Genomic DNA, 20,000 nt, shown 5'->3' with positions numbered 1-20,000 from the left:
GGGAAATTGGCACAAGTTTTTTAAATCACATCGCAGGAAATGAAATTAAAAGGAAAGGAAAGTAAAGGAACTTTATTTAAGTGTCTAATCTTCTAGCGCTGTTGAGCACTAATTGGGGACACTGTAAATTAAATTAATAATTTAACGCAAATCAAAGTTTACAATCTAAACCAGGCTTACATTTTTCTTTTCAAAGAAATCGTTTGTATCCGAAAGAAATGAAGTTCAGGACCGCTTACCTTTGTTTTCAAACTTCATGTGTGCCACAATTATTTAAGACGACCCCACGAGAGCATTTTGCTTTTAGCCTGATCGTGTTTGAATGAAGGGTATGATAAATGGCTGTACTTGGGGAATTTGAATAAACGATTCTAATATTTCTCTTTCTGATGCAAACACCATTTTGTTTTCGAGGCCATTTGCGTGTAATATTGGACAAAGTGACGTGAGGTCGCCTGTCCGTTTCTGGTAAACCTTCGGTTAGTCAAAAGAAGCTATGGTACTACGTCGGAGGGATCCGAGAGTAAATCAGGAAAGTTTGGTTTTATCCCAAAATGGATAAATGCATCTTATTCGATGGTTTAACATATAATACCCGCGGGTATTTTGCGAGTTGCGTAGTATACGAGCAATAAGCAAATTGTCCGCGAGTATTTAACAATTATTCCATGAGCGCGCGTTGGATATGAGATGGTAAATAGCCAACGAGGCGCGTAGCGCCGCGTTGGCTATAACCAGTCTCATATCCAACAAGCGCGAATGGAATAATTGTTTTATTAAATTCCTTTAAACTCCAAAAGTTTAGAAAGTACGAAATGCGAGCGAAAAAAGCGAGCAAATCCGAGCGAAATCGAAAAAACTTGATGAGAACCGATGCGATGTCGTGTAACACCTTGTGGTCAGACAGACGCAGGCTCGTCACAAAAACATTTCTTACCTTTTCACGTACTTCTAAACGTCGGAATTTAACCCAGCTGTCCAGAAAAACTTTTTTTTTGGTTTCTTCAGAGAGAAATTTCGCTTTCCGGCGAAAAATCTTTTAGCTTGGCAACACTTAGATCAATCATTTACCATATAAGGTCAAACTAAGGTATATGAGCTGATAACCGAGATTGAGTGAACCAATCAGAGCACGAGAATTGCATTATCCGAGGTTGAGAATTTAATAATATATGTTAAACCATCAAATAAGAGATTTATTATTCTACTACAAAAATGTGTTATTTTGCTTCAATTTTATTTGGTAAGAGTGTCTTAAAAGAAAGCATCATCGGTCCTTTAGGGCGCGTGCGAACGATGTAACCAGCACAACGCCAGCCAAATGTCCGTATTTGACTGGATAAACGAAATGACGAGTGACAAGCGATCACAAACCAAATTCTCTACATTCTCAGTCTTTGCATCATGTTGAAAACAATTTCTTTCATTGCGAAACTCTCGTTCCGTCCGTATCTGCTCTGTTCTAAACCGTCTCACATTTTGCACGTTCTTTTGACCAAATATGGCAAAATGGCGTAAGAGTGCAATAATAAAGGAGGTTTAGTTTCTAAAGAAACTGTAGAAGGGGCGGATCCAGGATTGTTCTATTGTTGGGTGCACCACTATGGCAAGGCGTAGCTCACTGTTGACGGTTTTTTTTTGCACAATGCCAGTTGTATTAGAAAGCCGTAGGTCATCTTGGGGGTGTGCAATCCCTACACCCTCCCCCGTCATCCGCCCCTGTGTGGTGCTGTGTTGGTAGGGAAGTGAAACACAGAAATGGGGTTTTCAACTGGATTGGTAGAGTAAATAGGCCAGTTTCGTATTCTAACGGTTGGACTGGATCTAGCATGAAATGGAGGCCAATGCGGGCAAATTAATTTGCATTTGAATAGACTTGCCCGCATTAGCCTCCATTCCATGATAGATCCAGTCCAGCCGTGAGAATTCGAAAATGGTCAATTGAACAACGTGAGAGCGAAGGGTTAACTCTCCAAACGTCAACTTTCAAATTTCTTTACTTTGGTCAATTTACCCTATCAATCAAGTTCATAAACTCAGTTTTGTATCATTAACCGAGTTAATCGAAAAGGTCGAGTTGCCACAGTGAAAGACCGAATTGGCTAACGTTTCGAACGTTAGCCCTTCATCGGAGCAAATTGACGAATTGTAGTTGATTGACGTTATATAGGAAGTGACAGAAGTTAGTTTAGTTTGCGCACCATTTCAACCTTCCGAACCACTCCACCCTTAACATGACAACTCGTGGTCGTTCCTTAAACCAAGGAAATGCGCCGATCAACTCGAAACTTCAACATCCCCTTCCCCCACCTGACAAACCCCGGGAATTTGAACTTTTGAAGATTGGATAGTCGAAATTCCCGCCCCCTCGGGCCAAAATGGTGCTCAAATGCCCTACCCTATCGTCGGATTTTTCTGTCAAAAGGACTACTAAAGGACGATCGTCATCGGCTCCTGTCGTCTTTAATAAATCTCGTGTATAAACATGCGAAAACATGTTTCGTTACCCTTTATATGATGATGTCGTTTTACCAGACTTTAGCAACTACAAAAACCCAACTTAATATTGAAACTTTTAAAGTCACTTGAAATTGAATTAATTAAGTCGGGCAATGTCAAGAAGCAAGGTTGTTTAACGATTGCGAGGGTACTGTATACTTATTAACAACAGAGCCTAGGGCGTTTACGACTGTATGTATTTTAAATTGTTCAGTGTCGGTTGATTACCTGTAACAGAAACGTACAGGTTTACAATGACATGGGGGTGTGAAAACGTACCATATTGTATTCACTCTAAGGTATGACAAAGACCAATAGAAGTTTTGCACGGCAGCCATGTTGCATGGCAGGAAAATTAGATTCTGTTTCCTATGGGAACAAATGTTCTTTCTAATGCAAAACATTATAATTGTTCCTGCCACACAACATGGCTGCCGTGCAAAACCTCTATTACGCAGCCAAAATTCCTTTGAAGACCTTCCTTTAAGGGCAACTTTTCAAGAATTTTTTTTTGTAAGCCAATCGCTCACAAATGCTATATCTCTTCCTCAAAAAAAGAAACTCTTCCATCTCGTCCAAACACGTGTTTAACCTGTTAGCGAATTTGAAAGCTGGCACTTCCAGGTTCCGGTTCAATTTTCCTCACGCCACCGTGGCAAAGGTCCAATTTCACACCTTCCGGAAAGGGGGGGGGGGGGGGGAAGGGGGTGTTAAAGTTTCGATTTGATCGGTGCAAAACACGGAAAGCCGCAAAAGCGTCGCAATGAGCGTTTGTTATTCACGTAATTTATCCGTTGTTTTTCCTCCGTTCGATGTTTTGGTCGCGCGAAAAAATGAGGTGAGACAAAAAAGAGACTGAAAAGTTTTTACGCCGCCAAGACATCGAAAAATCGTACCAGTGAGGAGACAACTCTAGAAATGTCAGCGGCATTCATTCTTTTGAGAGGACGCAAAAGCGAACGTGGGAACCCCAACCAGCTTAACACAAACGGTTAGACGAGAGAAAAAATATTGGAAAGTTGTTTTAGAGCACCTACCTTTGTACGGTAGCACCTCGATCTTTGTACTCGTTCAATTAAAGTTCGAGAGTGCATGTTTTCATATTGGAATTGGATGTACGTACAACACGGAGCCAAATCTTCAGGAAGCTGGCACCAATCGGGTGTGGTTAATAATATACGATTTTTGAGTTGGCTTTTTAGCTTAGAGTGGCATGCCAACTAACACGGCTACTGGATGATAAACTGAAAAGCTTGGTTACGTAATTTCTTGCTTATTAGTGTAGTGGGAATTTGAGATTCACACATATGACTATGGTACGCAACATCTCATTTATTCTTTCACCAAAAACTGATTCTAACCAGTTACAACTTTCTTTTCCTTGACATAACAGCCCGTGAAAGGCTCCAGGACCCTGCCTTTTGATCAAAGGGCAAGCACTCCATCACCAGAGTACCATGGTTTTCTCTTAAAATTACGTCACAAAAGACCCTGGGATTAGCAGGGATTATTGAATGATATGTTTGAATGAATTCATTAATTTAACTAAAAGTTATTTAGTCAAATCCATTCCATTACAAGAGACAGGTTTCATCTTTGTACACACAACACCAAACACATTACACGTTGCATGACATTAAGTTGTAAATGAAGGCACAAACAGAGACAAAAGTACTGCAGAAGAGCCCCAAATTTGAGTTGTTTTGTGGCACATTACTGTCCTAGCTGCAAAAATAGGAAAAATATAATACTTAGAAATTCAGTGCCTACAAAAGCAGCAGCATACTGATCTACTCATCCTTAAAGCGGAAGCTGACATACAGCTCCTTGAACTTGTCGAATCCAGCAAGAACACCAGCACCTGCCATTCCGCGCAGAATGTTAGCTCCAGCACCCTTCATCAGCGACATAAAACCTTCATTCTTCATGATTTGGACAGTACAGTCGATGGAGCCCTTGTACTTGACAGCCTCTCCAGATGTCATCATCATACGTCGACGGATGGTATCAATAGGGTAGGACATGAGACCAGCAGAAACAGTGACACCATATCCCAGGATAAATGAGATAATCAGACCAGCATCTTCACCCAACAAGAGGGGCTTGAGGGTGTCGTAAAGGCCAAAGTAGAAGCCTCGGTAAACAATAATGCCAACGCAGGAGATGACGAAACCTCTGTAAAGACCAGCAATACCATCTGACTTGAGAGTCTTACGGTAAACATCAACGATACCATTGAACTGTCTCTCGCCACCTTTGGAACCTGCCTTTGCGTCATTGGCCAATCTGGTTCGGCAGTAATCCAGAGAATATACAAACAACAGTGACATGGCTCCAGCAGCTCCGCCAGATGCGATGTTCTTGCCAAACTTGAGAGAATACGTATCTGATTTCTTTGGTTTAAAAAGGGCCTTTATCGTATCCTTGAAAGCAAAGTTCAAGGCTTGGGTTGGGAAATAACGGATGCAGTTTGCAAGGTTACCTAAAGATAGAAACAAAGTGTTAACGAATTTCGAAAAAGAACACCTATACAACAATTCTTCTTCTTCAATACCTATGCTGAACAGATTGGTTGTGTCCCGATCACGAATTATTAATCAATCACTGAGCGTAAATTTTAAGTGATCCGACAATCTATTATAGGTCAAGAACAAAATAATTGATTATTGCGGAAAATGTTTTGACAAATGATTTTTGACAAATAAAAGATACTAAAACCTGTCGTTAGTCTTTCTTTGGTATTTATAACAGCTGTTAAAATCCCCGGTAGCCCCCTTTTTTTTGTTAGTTTCATTCTTAAACCAATGTTAATGTTAATGTTTAAAATACATGTAATATTAAAATCCTCCTAAGGCCTAAGCACAGGGTTTTTATTGTGACTACAGATGTATTTTCCGATTACAATATTGATGATCAATATAAAAATTGATCAAAATAAATATAAAATCTCAGCCGATTCCCAACACTAGAAACGATAGAATTTGCTTTACAAGAACACGTAATGGCAAGAGCTTTCTCCTACCACAAGGGGAAATAACAATTAAGGTACATGCAGTTTAGTTATCATTATTTTCTCAGACTTCCCAGAGAGCTGTTCCTTTTGGCACTCAGTTTTATAATTTACCATTGCCTGAAACAGACAATTCCAAATTCTGAATGTTGATCGGCCAGCAGGTCTGGGAAAAAGTTGCAAACGCCACCAATTTCTCAAGCATTGGCAAGATCAATTGAGCTGTTTTTCAAAACAAATCTTTAAGTTAAATTTTATGGTAATGAGGTTATGTGAACATGACTGTGAATAACAAATGCTTTTTGTCACCCAGCTACAGAGTCAAGGTTGAGTTATAATTACTATAATTATTCCTATGTTACCATCATCATAATCATCTTTAATTTAATAAGAACTCGGAAACCAAGTGTTCCAATAACCATGACAATGATCTGTAAACAGCGATTTCCAAGAAACAGTTTTAAAATTTTAAACCCTTCATAGGGATTTCTTTCCACTTTAGCTCACCTCTCCAAAATGCCACGAAGCCTTCTGACCGATATGTTCTTGTAGTACAGTCAATGACTCCCTTGTAAGGGGTATCCAGACGCCCAGCCTTCAACATCTCATCCTGATTCTGAACAAGAAGCTTCACTCGCTCAATTGGCGCTGCAGCAGTTTTAGAAATAATAGCAGCTGCACCACTGAGGGCAAAGTTCTCCACAAAATGGAGCTTCTTCTCACTGGTAGCTACCTTTGCCATCTGTGAGACACACATCAACATCAATCATTATATCTCTAACATAGTACAGTCGAACCTCTCTAAAACGGACACCTAAGAAACAGACCAAAGTGTCCGTCTTAGGGAGGTGTCCATATTTTAGAGGTCACCACAATGACATCATTTTTAAGAGTCCACAGACAGTTTAATTGTTCAGTTACTAACAATAGGTCTAGTGTATCTAAAGTAACTAATGTACAATATTCAGACAGATTGTACATCTGTTACAATAAAATTAATACTTTATATGAATCAGTGATCTGAAACGAAAGGAACTACAAGGCAATGCTGCACCTTAAAAAAATATTAAAAGAACACTTCTGAAAAACGTCTTTCTGTAGTTTACAAGTGTGTTAAATGGGGTTGACAGCCCTACACAACTCCCTTGTACATGGTACATACATACATACATACTTAATTGACTGCTCCCCATAGGGGCTTTTCAGGGTTTGAAAAAATCGATTATTTTAAACTTGGTGATGCAATCTAGAATGGAGAAACGTCTGTGAAAGGTAGCCTGTGTACAGACCGCCCCTCCCCTCAAAAAAAAAAATCTGAGAGGAACGGTCTGTGATTTACCGTTAGTAATCGTGTTCCGGAATAATTTTGCATACATTATTTAGCAATCTATGCTGACCAAAATTTGCGTGGCTCATATTTCGTTTGGAGCTAAATTCTCAAAATGGTGGCCAATGAGGTAGATTTCAAATGTGCATCGAAGAGCGTCTCCGATAGTTTTATAGCATAGAAGCACTCTTTAAAGGAGAGGATGTATTTGCAAGTCTTCCAACCAGGTACGGCTCTGATCTTCAAAACAGCACAGGTCGTTGCCGATGAGCTGTTATTTTCCTCGGTGTGTACATTCTCAAATCTTCCATGGCATCACGCTTTGTAGATTGTACTTGAGAATGGCTAGACTGGTTGGGATTACATTGACTGGTAAGTAATAGCGGGAGACGTTTTCGAGTGGACAATCTTTTGAATAGTGCTATATTCACCTCGAGAAGAGCGCTTTCGTTTCTTTTGCGCTGACAATTCCTACAAATGATATGTACGTCGAATCGATTTCCACCACTCCATAGATAACAATTCCACTCGTACTTTAAGGACGTTCGCGCCCAAAACGTTCCCACGTACAGATTTTTTTAAAACTCGCCACGCAGAAAGGTAATGACCTACTTTTGCCAAAAAGGCAAAAAAAATGGGGGGTCACCGTGCTCGTTTTCGAGATCATGAGGTGCATTTTTAGAAGATTGCGTTACTTTAAGACGATCATCGCTTACAACTGTCACCAATAAAAAATCTACATTAGTGACATTTAGATCAGGTAAACGTACTCAGTTCAACATAACTAATATAACTAAATTAACCTTTGCAGCTGATGTCTTTTTCTGAGGTGAAATAGACCTTGAAAAACGACACATATTAGTCTAAGAAATAAAACTTCGGTCGCACGAGAGCATAAAAGGCCAAATATTTGTAACTTCTCACGTACAGATTTTTTTTGTTTTTTGTTAAAATGGACAAAATCAAGAAAGGAAGTGATCTACGGAAAGAAAAATGGGGGTCACCGAGCATTCAAGAGAGTAAAATCGCTGCGAAGTTCTCAAAGCGATTGTTTATTCGCACTGTCACGCCATTGCGTGACATTTCCGAGAAGACCTGGGTCCACAGCTATCCCATGATGCCACATACTTTCGCGTTCTATTCTTGTGGAAAATTTTTGCGCCTTTAGCATCGTGTTTACCTGCGTGGTCTGCGATGAATGACGTGTGCGTGACATGCGCGAAAAAATGCGCAGTAGCAATGGGCGCGAACGTCCTTAAAAGAAAAACCTCTTTGACAATCAAAAAGATTTTTATTCGTATTTTGTACCGTGCTCAAAGTACACAAGAACGAACTCATCGTAAAATCTCTCACGGTGGTTCTCACGGTGTTGAAGTGGAGAAATAAAAATAAAAGCCAATCAAAACTCGTTGTTTCAATGATGTAATGATCGATGGGTAATAACCAATCAAATCATTTTCCACACATTCCACGAAAAATCATGTGGTATGGAACACGATTATCAACGGTAAATCACAGACCGTTCCTCTCCAATTTTTTTGAGGGGAAGGGCGGTCTGTACACAGGCTAGTGAAAGGTTCAGAGTCGTTTTTATCCGGGAGTTTTAATGTCCTGTACAGGAGGCTGGGAGATTCGTTCCGTATCCGGGAGACTCCCGTATAATCCGGGAGAGTTGGCACGTACGAATAATGGCAGAAGGAAATTCAACTAGAATTGAGAGAAACACCTTTAAATCCTGTCATTAGTACTTTCTTGAGGGTCTTACATTATTACAAACGTAGGTGTGGGGCCACCATTTAGGGATTTCATTAAGGGGAAGACTGGAACGAGATTAACATTCAAAATGGTGGCAAAGGATCAAAGAACCATCCCTGCCCGAGTTTGGTTGCAAGAAGATACTCGGCTATAAGACGCGCCTTGAGTTTAGACCACATTTGGGACGAACAAACAATTTCTTTGAGAAAGAATGCTGCGCCTTACAAGCAAGAAACTACAGTATCAGCACTAGCTAACAGCACCACCCTCACATTTGGTCAGTAGCAGGTGCTTTTACACCCAAGAGGAAGGAATCATAAAATGCAAAAGAAAGTAATCTTCCTTGTCATGTGATATTGACTCATGACAAAAGAAAATTAGTTGCTGCTATTTATATATTACCAGTTCTTAACTTAATCAAACAATTTTATGACAAAATACCACGATCTTGGACTGTGAAGTCAGTGAAGAAAGACATTATCCCCCAAAAATAAAATTTTAAAGGAAATCGCAAGTGCTGTTTTATTGGACTTGCTAACTATATAGAATTTAGCTCAGGTTAGAGAAGTATCAAATTCAATTTTCAACAATTTTCCCTGGGAATTTAATGGCTTTCACAAAAGTAATATCAACTTGGTGATATTCTGCAAGCTACGCCATAGGCTTCAAATACAAATAATATTGAAATCATCTGAAGTTTTCAACGATCAGCGAGTTCCTTTTGTTTCCTTACCGCAAACTAAGAAGTGTTTTACATTGATTTCAACACGAGCTTGCGTCAGAATTCCTCAAATACCATGGCAATCTTGTTCACTTACGAGCGACTTGTACTGGACATTGTAGAACTCGGAATTAATTAATCGCAAGAAGGAATGCAATATGTGAAACAATTGCCACGATTTTTGAAAAGCTTAAATCTGAAATGTACCAGAAAGTCGACAAACTAAATACGAGGAAATCAAGAATTATTTGCAACCAATCGAAGCAAGCTAAGAACAAGGAAACTTTTTTTAAGAGTTTCTTCTAGTTGATAAGCCACGTGACCACTCACGTTTTCCGTTTTTGCCGGTCAAGAGTGGAAGTTACGCGAAGAAAAATTCAAACCTTCGACTGCGATGGATACCAAAGGTAAACGCTGGTTTAAATTTCTTGAATACAGCCCATCGATCGAGAAATAATCGAGACAAACGCGAGAGACGCCGCTCGATCGAGTGAACGCCATGCCAATTCTAATATCGAAGCGAACAAGCATCTTTCCCTATGCCAACTGTTTGATCTAGACATAAATAAGGATCAGAAAGTAAAACGAAATATCACAGAGTCAACTTACTCTAACTGTTCCAAGGTGAGTGTTCCACAAAAGTTACCAACACTCCGTCACGATAGGAAGACACAACCGGCGAAATCTCTCAAGATTGAGAAAGAACGATCAAGGATCGCAGGACGCATGTAGGGCCACGCACATAACACCTGATTGGACAAATTCGATCATGTGACGCAAGACTTGTGAGCGCCTGTTCAATACTGCGTAGGTTTGGAAGCAACCGGAAATTATGGCCACCCACGCTATCAAATTGTAGCAGAGATCTCAGACTAAGAAGTCAGGTAAATGAATCTTCATCCTAATCATATAATTGTCGAAGTTTTTGATGTATCCCAAAAGGTTAATAATAGACTTATGTGCACATATATCGTTTGATCGGTTCGTAATTTGCTTTCGAGTTTGTTGATTGGTTACTTATTAATTATATGAGCGTAATGTGAGAGTGTTTTAGGCATACTACGCTTGCATTTTTCCTCCGTTTGGGCGTACCCACTCCCTCATACGGTGTGGGATTAGATGTTATGTCCAGAAGCTATTGCACTTACCCTACTGGGGGGCTGTTCGCCTCAAACACACAAAAAAAACTACGCTTGCATTTTTGTCAGCGCACGTAAAATTTTCGCGAGGCAATATTTTCCAAATCGTATATCGCGATTTGCTCTTTCTTATGACCTTCGCAGCGTGGCAAGTGATAAAACGGGAGGGAGGTAGTAAGATCAAGTGCTGAAAATCAAAATAGGTTGCTACTGATTTATGCTTCTATGTTTTATGAAAACAATAACAGTGGCAATAGACGTCTTTTGACTCTGCGGCGCTTTGCAAATTATACGATTATTATTTCCGATATTTTTATCTTACCGGTATATAAATTTAAAATAAGAGAAAAAAAATCACAATAATGATACGAGGGCGTTACAAATCGATAGAAATCGATCATCGGAAACTAATCGATTACTCAATATTACTCGATAATACTCGATAATTGTTCATCGCTTAGCTAAAATAATCGATAAATATCGATAATCACAAGATTTGACTGGTATAAGAGAGAGACAACCCCACGATTTAGGCGCAGATTATCCATTATATTGGTTTACTCGGCCGAGAGAACAGGTCAACTCAGACTTAAGTAAGGGTTTTGTCTTACCGTAAAACCTCTCCCGTTCCTGACGAAATCCATATTTTCGATATGAATGATGGAAATCGATTGAAATCAAACCGTAATTACCAAATCGATAAAATGGATCTAATCGATAATCACAAAAAACTCTGCTATCGATTTTTATCGATTTTCGATATTAATGGATTAATTATTATCGAAAAATATCGATTACGATCGATTTTATCGAGTATCGAAATTATCGATTTGTAACGCCCTGTAATACGAGGGATAAGAAGGGATGTTGCATGTTGGTTAGCTCCATTTGATTGCACACATCAGCCATTCAGCCATTCAATGCATCATTTACCGGTATATGTATTTCCAGGGTCTATACATTTTTCAATTCCACTATTATGCCATTTTACCGTATTTGGTCAAGAGAACACGTAAAATACGAGACGGTAATTTGCTGTTGTGTCCCTGTTTTGACCAGTTTAGAACAGGACAAATACATATGAAACTGGAGTTTTTCAATAAAAGAAATAATTTTTTTAAACGCTTTGCAAAGCCTGAGCATTTAGCTTGTCATCGCTTGTCACTCGTCATTTTGTTTATCCAATCAAGTAAAGGACATTGTACTTAACTCTTAAACCAAACAATAAGGTGTATATATTGCTTTTTTGTATTTTAATTAGCTCCTGTGAAGTTTGCTGTAAAGCATGTTCAAAGCCTTTCCTTTAGCCAGGTTTTCCAAGACAAAAGAAGTGGCAGAGCAAACTGTAAGTATTGAATGTATGATATATTCAGGGGCGGATCTAGGGTGAGGGTGCAGGGGATGTGCACCCTTCCTTCCTGAGAAGACCTGCAGCTTTCTAATACAACTGGGATTCTGCAAACAAACAAAAAAGAAGAAAATGTCACCAGTCAGTTGACACCATTTCTTAGTGGTCCCCCCCTCCTAAAAAAAATCCTTGATGCGTCCCGACCTCGTTCCCAGGGTCTCTCTCTTTTCCTCTCTTCTCGACAACAAGGGAGGAAAAGAGAGATTGGGATCCGCCCCTGTTATCGGCAATTTTTATGATACTATTGTAATTCCCTGCACAATGGGTACTCCCTCGTTAGTGTTTTAAATCATACATTGTGTGGCAGTATTGCGAGAGTTGAATAATCAGCCTTCCGAGCTTGTAGTTACAAATAGGTGCTTTAGAGAGTTACCGTAAGCACCCGCAGATAAGCGGCAGCTCAAATTTTGGAAAAACAGTTTTCTGAAAGAAATCAAAAGAAATCTTAAGTCAAGTCTTCAGAAGTCTTCTTCATCCACTGTTCATCGAGTAAACTCAATATTAACATTGCAACAGAAAATACTTCAAAGTCTTACCCACAATTTTAGCACTTTAATCAGAGTTTTCAAATTGAAAAAAAGTAGCAGGAGGAAATTGTAAAGTAGCCGGAGCACTATCTCATCGTGATGACAGCAGCCTGCAGATGAATCAACGGAATAACGAAATATTGCCATAAAGCGGCTTCCGTTGATATATTTCCTTTTACATACATGAAGTATTATCATAACAACGTCAGCGGTCTTGTTTCCTTTCTACTTCGATTCGCTGCAATTCGCAGTTTCGTTTGTCTGAATTTTAAAACACTTGCGCTGTGGAAAATACATTTGGTGCAGTAAGACCATAATGAGTAACATTTCACGAGAAAGACTGCCTTCTCATTAAACACGCGAATGCCGCTACAGCTACAGATACTGTGGTCATTTCAGCCTCGGCATGTTGTTTTATCGTCACTTTCAGAACAGTGAACTGCCACAACACGTAATATTTGTTAACTCTTATTCCTAAAATTCTTGTTACCTATTTATCTTCGAGACTTCTCCGCACTTGCCAGAAAAGACAACATCGTTTGCTGCCTCCGCTTCATGTTGCAACTTTCACGTGAGAACAAATCTGCTGCTGCGCCGATACATGCACGTTCAAATGAGAGTCCGTGAACACGAGCAGACTTTCCCGCTAAAAAAAGCTCTCGCTTCGAAGATCAAAAGGTATATGTAATAGCCGCACTGTTCATCAGTCCGCATTCATTTATTTCCTCGAAAAAATCAGATTATGATTTGGTGAAACAGAATTGTGTAGTTAGTAAAATTTGGAATACGAAAAGTACCCGCCGCAAATGCTTGAAGTAGCCGGTGACTTGCGCCGGGCGCCGGCTAAATTTGAAAACCCTGTTTAATATAATGAACATTGTTTCTAACAACTTTGACATATGATTGATATTTTCCTGGTATTTGTTGACAGGAATTTATTCAACACAGTTTTTCCATATATTTTTCCATTACAACAAGAACGTGACCGGAATGTTCTTAGCTTAGTAACCAGGCATTCTAAAGATCGGACGCGAAGATGGAAAACTGGACACCGGAAGCTACCTTTTTCAAATTTTCCGGCAGATAAGCTGCACCCCCGATCTCTTGTGATGATTTTTGGAAAAAAAAGGTGTGGCTTATCTGCGGGTGTTCACGGTATGCTGGATGTGCATGTCCTCACACAGCAGGGTGGCAGACATGGTAATGGTACCACCAGTCTATACTTACTGGTGGAAGGGAGGGGAAAAGATCAAACAACAAGCAAACACATACCCTGCTTGCAGTTGGTTTCTCCTGCGCTTGTCCAAGAGAGAAACCACTGCGAGCAACCGTTTGATTTTCCATCGAGCATGTGCGAAGTACGTCACACCCCACATGATGTATTTGACATCACTTCGTTTTATTTCGCGGGAAATCACTACACTTCAGGCTCGCCCAAATGCAGCAGTTACGTAGCTGAACGCTCGTGCAAGCGCCAAAACAAGTTTATTAACTCGTTTTACCAATTCAAATTTAATTTTTTCGTCCTTGGTGCTTGACGGCAGCTCACTCAAAGAAACTAACAGTTGCTCGCAGTGGTTTCTCTCTCAGGAAACGTAGGAAAAACCAACTGCTCGCAGGGTAGCGAACACACTGAATTAGAGGATAAGGAGCCGGGACACTGTACAGGAATCAAATTTAAAAAATCAACACACATCAAATTGTAGGTTGGTTTTTTGAGGAAAGGGGAAAACTGGAATACCCAGAGAAAACCTCTCGGAGCAGAGTGGAGAACCAACAAACTCAATCCAATTTGAAAACGAGTCTGGGATTCAAACCAAGGCCACATTGGTGGGAGGCTCGCGAGTGTTCTCACTGCTGTTACATCCCTGCTGCCTTTTAACGTTGAGTATGTGAGCCCCTACACAACACAACACATGCTATACAGCTTGATGCTCTAGTGTGTGGTTATGTTCAGATCCTGAAATGCTGGGTAGCACCATTAAAAAACAAGTATTAATTATACCAAAAATTTTGGTCATTTATCCACAAATTTGTTATTTTGAGGTTTTCGGTATAGTGAACCTTCTTTATAATGAACCAATTTCCCCAGCTCCTTGGCTTGGTGCTTAGAGTTAAATACTGTTTATCAGCGCTAGTTGTGGACAATCTGCAGTATTTGGTCTGCAGTAGTCGTACACCTCCTGGAATGCTGACTGTTTCAAATAAGACAGTGCATAACCCAAACACTAAATTGAAAGCTTTACTCTAATTCCTAAAATGGGGGCAGTGTCCCTAAGCAATCGTAACCTGGGTGGTGGTATAAAAAAATGAAAATGGTTTGGAAAAAAATGGACAGGTTCAAAAATTTTGAACTGGTTTAAAAAGAACTACAACATATGCAACACATTTACAAACAACATATTTGCACTCGTTTTTGGTTAAGCAACAATACTTTCGATTTATATCAGCTGAGTACATGTAACTGATCTACTTGCCAACTTTTAGTTCGGCAGGTCACGTTAATAAGTGTCATGCCTTCCTTAACTTTACTACACTACTTTGAAAACCTTGAGAGAGTCTTAATCAATTAATCAATTGCTTTACCGGTTTGAAAAGGTGCCATACCTCTTGCACTGAAAACTAGGGAGAACCCTGTTGTAATAGTGTCTCCATCAGTGAAACCTCATGATCCTCTATAATATTTGAGCTTGGGAGCCAATAAGGAAGAAGGCACATAAAAGTTAATGGTTACCTACCATGAAATTTCTGTGTTGAAGATATTTTTTTTTCATCCAGGCTGGTTCACAACTTCAACTTGATGACCTCACAGAGCTGGACAAGATTTATGTTATTTTGGCAGAAAATAACCTAGTAGACTGTTTCAATGTGCTATGTTATGACCTGGGAATTCGTACATTTGAAGATTGGCGTAACCTTGATGAAAACGCCTTGAAGAGATTTATTCTTTTACCACAGTTTGCAAAGGGACAGCTGAAGCTTCTTGCATTTAAAGCAAAAAAAAGTAATTTTGTAACTTTAGCGTTGGTAGGTGCTTTGATCTTTTCTATCTTGTTAGTTATCATAATTGTAACCCTTCCATTAATTTTAATGCAATTTTACTGACTACTTAACAACACGTGGTGGACATTTATCATGCAATAACCCCCATTTGGGTTGATATTTCCTGCGAATATTTTTCCGTTGAAAAGAAACAAAGCCAATGCAAGAAAGGCAGCATGAGATTTTCAACTTTTAATCTTTATTAATTAATTTTTTTTGGAAGAAAAACAAGCTCATTTTGTAGTGTCAAGTGATACTGACATTAAAGAGCTGGTCACAAATCCTGTTGCAGAGAGTAAAAAATAGTCAGCAAGGTGTGCTGTCAACTTCTTTGAAGGTGAATAAACTTACAAGTAGACTTTCAGTTGTATGAAAACATTTTATTCATTTTATAAAATAAATAATTAATACACTGTAACTCATCTAACTTTTAGCAACAGTCCACCGTCAACATGAATCCTTCAAGTGCTTCAGACGTTTAGCTCTTGTAGTGACAATCAAAATGATCTGATTTTTTTTTTCTTGATAACAACACAATCTTTTTTCTCGTCAAGTTTTGAAAAATGCGAAGACAAAACACGAACCAGTGTAAAGCTGAAAACCTCTTGTCTTTGAGTTTGTTTTGCAAGTCTAGAGTTTATTTCACATGACAGCTTGTCAAGTTTTCATCTAATGTCAGTAGAAATAAAGTTAAAGTAAACCAATCAAATGTACTTTCTTACGTCACTTGCGACTGTTCACCATCACATCAAGCTTTTACGAAATTAGTGGGAGGGTTATTAAACAAATAAATCCCTTCCTGGCTTGCTAGTATGTCTTGGTGCAGTGGTGAGAGCACTCACCTCCCACCAAATCTGGCCCGGGTTCGATTCCCGGTGCGCCATCAATTTTGAGTTGAGTTTGTTGTTTGTTCTGTTCTTGCTCCGAGAGGTTTTCTCCGGGGACTCCGGTTTTCCCCTCTCCTCCAAAACCAACACTGCTAAATTCCAAATTCGATCCTGATTGCATGGACACATGTTGAACAAGCTCCTGAGCGCTCTTAAGGTGCTCCATGGGTAAACAAATCCCATTTCCATTTCCATTTCCAATGTCCTTGGCTGAGAGAGAGTCCTCAAAATTTCACATTTGCCCTAGAAGCTTTGCTTCTGATCCTAAGACTCATTTTTCGGATGATCTCTCAACCGCGGACATTATCGGCCGACATACCAGCCACCTGAAGGAGTTTATTTAGGTACTAAATAACTTGCTTTTAGCGTAATAAAATAATTATATATATGAATACAGGAAATTTATAGGCAGAGAAGAAGGAATGTTTTAGGCCAGTCTTGGTTCATCCTGATAGAGCCTATGCATTCTTGTGGGAAACATTTTTATTGAGAGTAACCAAACTTTCATGAGTTGGTTGCTAAGGAGCCACACTTGTCTTACGAAATTCAAAGAAAGTAGGGATAGTTTTTTTGGCAGTGGTGGGTCTGCAATACAGAAAAGCAAGGCATTTCATAAAATTTATTGAATACTGGCTAAGGTACATGTATGTTAATAATATTAATTACATTGATTATCTTGAATTAGAAAATTGTAAAAAAAATTTCTTTTTACCACAGAAACATGGCAAACTGCCGTATAAAGCTCAATTACAATCCAGTGGAGTGCCATTTATTTCTGTCAATGAAATTCAAGTTGTGAAAAAGACTGCATCTGGTCCTTTGTCAGGATCTGTTTTTGAAGCTATGTGGAATAAACCTAATGGAGAACAGGTACATGTATAATCATCTTTGTTTACGCAGTAAAATCTTGACATTTGTACACCAGTTGTATTATTGTACAGTATACAAGTTTTATTCTTCAAGGCATGCAGCATTTGTTAATTTACTTGTATATTTCTTGTACTTGTGAATTGAAGGCTGTATTTTACCAGTCGGAAAGCTAAGAGCTCTGAAGCAGATATGTTTTGGGAAAGGGGGCTGGTGGTGTGAGACCTAAGGCCCTTTCATCTCCTGCCTCTTCCCTCCAATCACTTGTGCTGTCTGTAATAATAATAATAATAATAATAATAATGATAATAATAATAATAATAATAATAATAATAATAATAATAATTCTTATATAGCACTTATCCAGACGTGATCTAAGCGCTTTACAAGTCATGAAAAATTAAAATTAAAAATTAATTCATAAACGAAAAAGTTATACAAAAATTTCCTTGAATAAATAAGTTTTAAGTCATGTTTTGAAAGTCTGGAGATTATCAGAGTTTTTTATGTGTTCTGGTAGATCGTTCCAAAGTTGTGGCGAGGCGACAGCGAAAGCTCTAGATCGATAAGACTTCAAATTATAGCTGGTAGGGTTAAGACAGAGCGATGTAGATGAGCGGAGGGTTCTTGAAGGACGGTAGAGACTTATCAGTTCTTGTATGTACAAGGGAGATAAATCATGCAAAGACTTGAAAGTGAGAATTAGAATTCTTAAACTTTATGTGTTCATTAATTGGTAACCAGTGTAGATCTTTCAAGATGGGAGTAATATGGTTGAATTTTGAGGAAACTGTTATTAAGCGCGCGGCGGCGTTTGTACATACTGTAGTTTTTTAACACCATATTTCGGAAGATTGTACAGAAGGGAGTTGCAGTGGTCAAGTTTGGATGAGATAAAGGCATGCACACGTGTTTTGGCAGTTTCCGTTGATATAAATTTTCTGATACGTGATAAATTACGAAGGTGATAGAATGCTGATTTACATACAGTTACTGTATTAATATGAGGCAGCATTGACATGGTACTGTCAAAAGTGACACCAATATTCCTGGCAGTTTGAGAAGGCTGGACGGTGTCTTGACCAAAGCAGATTGACGGCAAGCAGTGCTGTAGTCTAAATTTTGAGTGAATAAAGAGGAACTCAGTTTTTTCTTTATTCAATTTTAGTTTGTTGATACTCATCCATTTGTCCAAATCATAACTCGATACGTTCAATAGCCTCAGTCAGTTCTAGGTCATTATTTGTTGAAAAGGAAACGTAAAGTTGCGTATCGTCAGCATAGAGGTGAAATTGCAAGTTATGGTGTCGAAATAAGTCAGCTAATGGTGCAGTATACAATAAATAGAGGATAGGTCCAAGCACAGAGCCTCGGGGTGCTCGACAACAGAGGTGATGAGGTTGTGATTTATTTCCATTAACCAGTTGAGAGCAGTTCCGCTGATTCCAAATTTAGAGTTTAATCTATTAAGCAGGATTTTGTGGGCGACGGTGTCAAAGGCAGCAGACAGATCAAGAAGAAGAAGAAGTATAATGCACTGACGATTATCAATAGCACGCATGACATCATTATGCACATGTACAAGAGCAGTTTCACAGCTATGAAAAGGCCTGTAGGCTGACTGTAGTGGCTTGTGAAGGTGGTTACTTAGCAAGTACCCATGTAAGCCCACAGCCACGACTTTTTCAATGATTTTTGAGACTACTGTAAGGTTTGAGATCGGTCTGTAATTTCTGAAGATTTCGTGATCTAAAGAAGGTTTCTTGAGTAGAGGTGTAAGGACAGCAGTTTTAAGAGAAGGAGGCAGATAACCAGATTCCAGAGATAAGTTAACGATCTTACAAAGTGTCGGTAGAAACATTTCAAAGTATTCTTTCATCAGTGCGGAAGGAAGTGGGTCTAAGATGCATGATTTTAAGACGATCTTATGAGCAATCTTAGACAATTCATCAGTAGATGTAGGTGAAAAATTAATTAGTTGGCATTTTAGTGAAGGTGAGTCAAAGGTGCAGAAGAGATCAGGAGTCAAGTGAACTTTAATTTAATTTTGGATTTCAATAATTTTAGTTTCGAAGAATTCAGCGAAATTGTTTGCTAATGCTGCAGCTGCAATGACAAGCATGTTGGAAGAAATTTCTCTGCCTTTCTGTGTAAAAGACGATCGACATTGCGAAATAGAGCTTTGCTATAGACACCGGCTTCATTGATAAGATCAGCGTAATAATTCATTTTCGAGGTGTAGATGGATTGTTTCATGACAGTGACAGTGGCTGTCTTGTACAGACTGTATGCTGTAGAGGGGGGGGGGGGTGGGGCTGTGTTACCTAGATGATTTGGTGTAACATATACGTAAGTGAAAGCTCCTAAATGCCTCAGGAATCAAACTTTTATCTACATGTAGAAATCTAGTTACTGAGCGATTCATTTGATTTTTTTTCAGCTTTGTGGCAATGCTGTAAGTGCCCAGCAGCTACTTTTTGTATTTTTTTTCCTTTTCACATGGAGGCAAAAGTTAGCTGCCAGGAGTTACAGCATGCTGCAAGAGTACAGCTCTGCAAGCTGAAATTCTTCACCCTAAATTACAGTGTTCTGTGTTTTTAGCCCTGAATTCATTGTTTATTTATAGCTGTAGTATTATACTGATTTTTACATGTAACGTTTTGCACAGGTCAAAGTGTGATTGAGTTATGACAGAACTCTTTATCAAAGTAAACACTTAATACATGAAGCTAATATGTAATCGTCTTTGAACCATGAGAATATTCTTCATCTACACGGTGTTGTTTTGCCTGGTCTCTACACTGATTCTGTGGCATTG

General features: G+C 39.0%; 3 protein-coding genes across 3 annotated transcripts in view; 2 read left to right on the top strand and 1 right to left on the bottom strand.

Annotated features, from left to right (window-relative positions):
• LOC138014923 (uncharacterized) overlaps nt 1-401 on the top strand; it is a 33,315-nt gene extending 32,914 nt beyond the window's left edge. Inside the window, exon 14 of the mRNA XM_068861813.1 lies at nt 1-401. This exon is cut by the window's left edge and continues 2,147 nt beyond it. The gene's annotated coding sequence lies outside the window, so the exon portion shown is untranslated.
• A 3,410-nt stretch (nt 402-3,811) lies between these two features.
• LOC138014922 (uncharacterized) lies at nt 3,812-10,052 on the bottom strand. The gene is made up of 3 exons (XM_068861812.1): nt 9,922-10,052; nt 6,017-6,251; nt 3,812-4,981 (listed from the first exon to the last, which is right to left on the bottom strand). The coding sequence occupies exons 2-3, from the start codon at nt 6,249-6,251 to the stop codon at nt 4,290-4,292; spliced, it is 927 nt and encodes a 308-aa protein (XP_068717913.1). The 5' UTR covers nt 9,922-10,052; the 3' UTR covers nt 3,812-4,289.
• Nucleotides 10,053-10,097: 45 nt separating this feature from the next.
• Nucleotides 10,098-20,000, top strand: part of LOC138014921 (uncharacterized) — a 40,041-nt gene continuing 30,138 nt past the window's right edge. The window contains exons 1-5 of the mRNA XM_068861811.1: nt 10,098-10,196; nt 11,713-11,796; nt 15,165-15,413; nt 17,033-17,185; nt 19,851-20,000. The gene's annotated coding sequence lies outside the window, so the exon portion shown is untranslated. The remainder of the gene's footprint in view (nt 10,197-11,712; nt 11,797-15,164; nt 15,414-17,032; nt 17,186-19,850) is intronic.

The sequence above is a fragment of the Montipora capricornis genome, chromosome 9, assembly GCF_036669925.1.
Source record: "Montipora capricornis isolate CH-2021 chromosome 9, ASM3666992v2, whole genome shotgun sequence".
NCBI classification, from domain to species: Eukaryota; Metazoa; Cnidaria; class Anthozoa; order Scleractinia; family Acroporidae; genus Montipora; species Montipora capricornis.
Note: the sequence above shows the minus strand (reverse complement) of the source record. Positions and strands in the feature narration are given on the sequence as shown.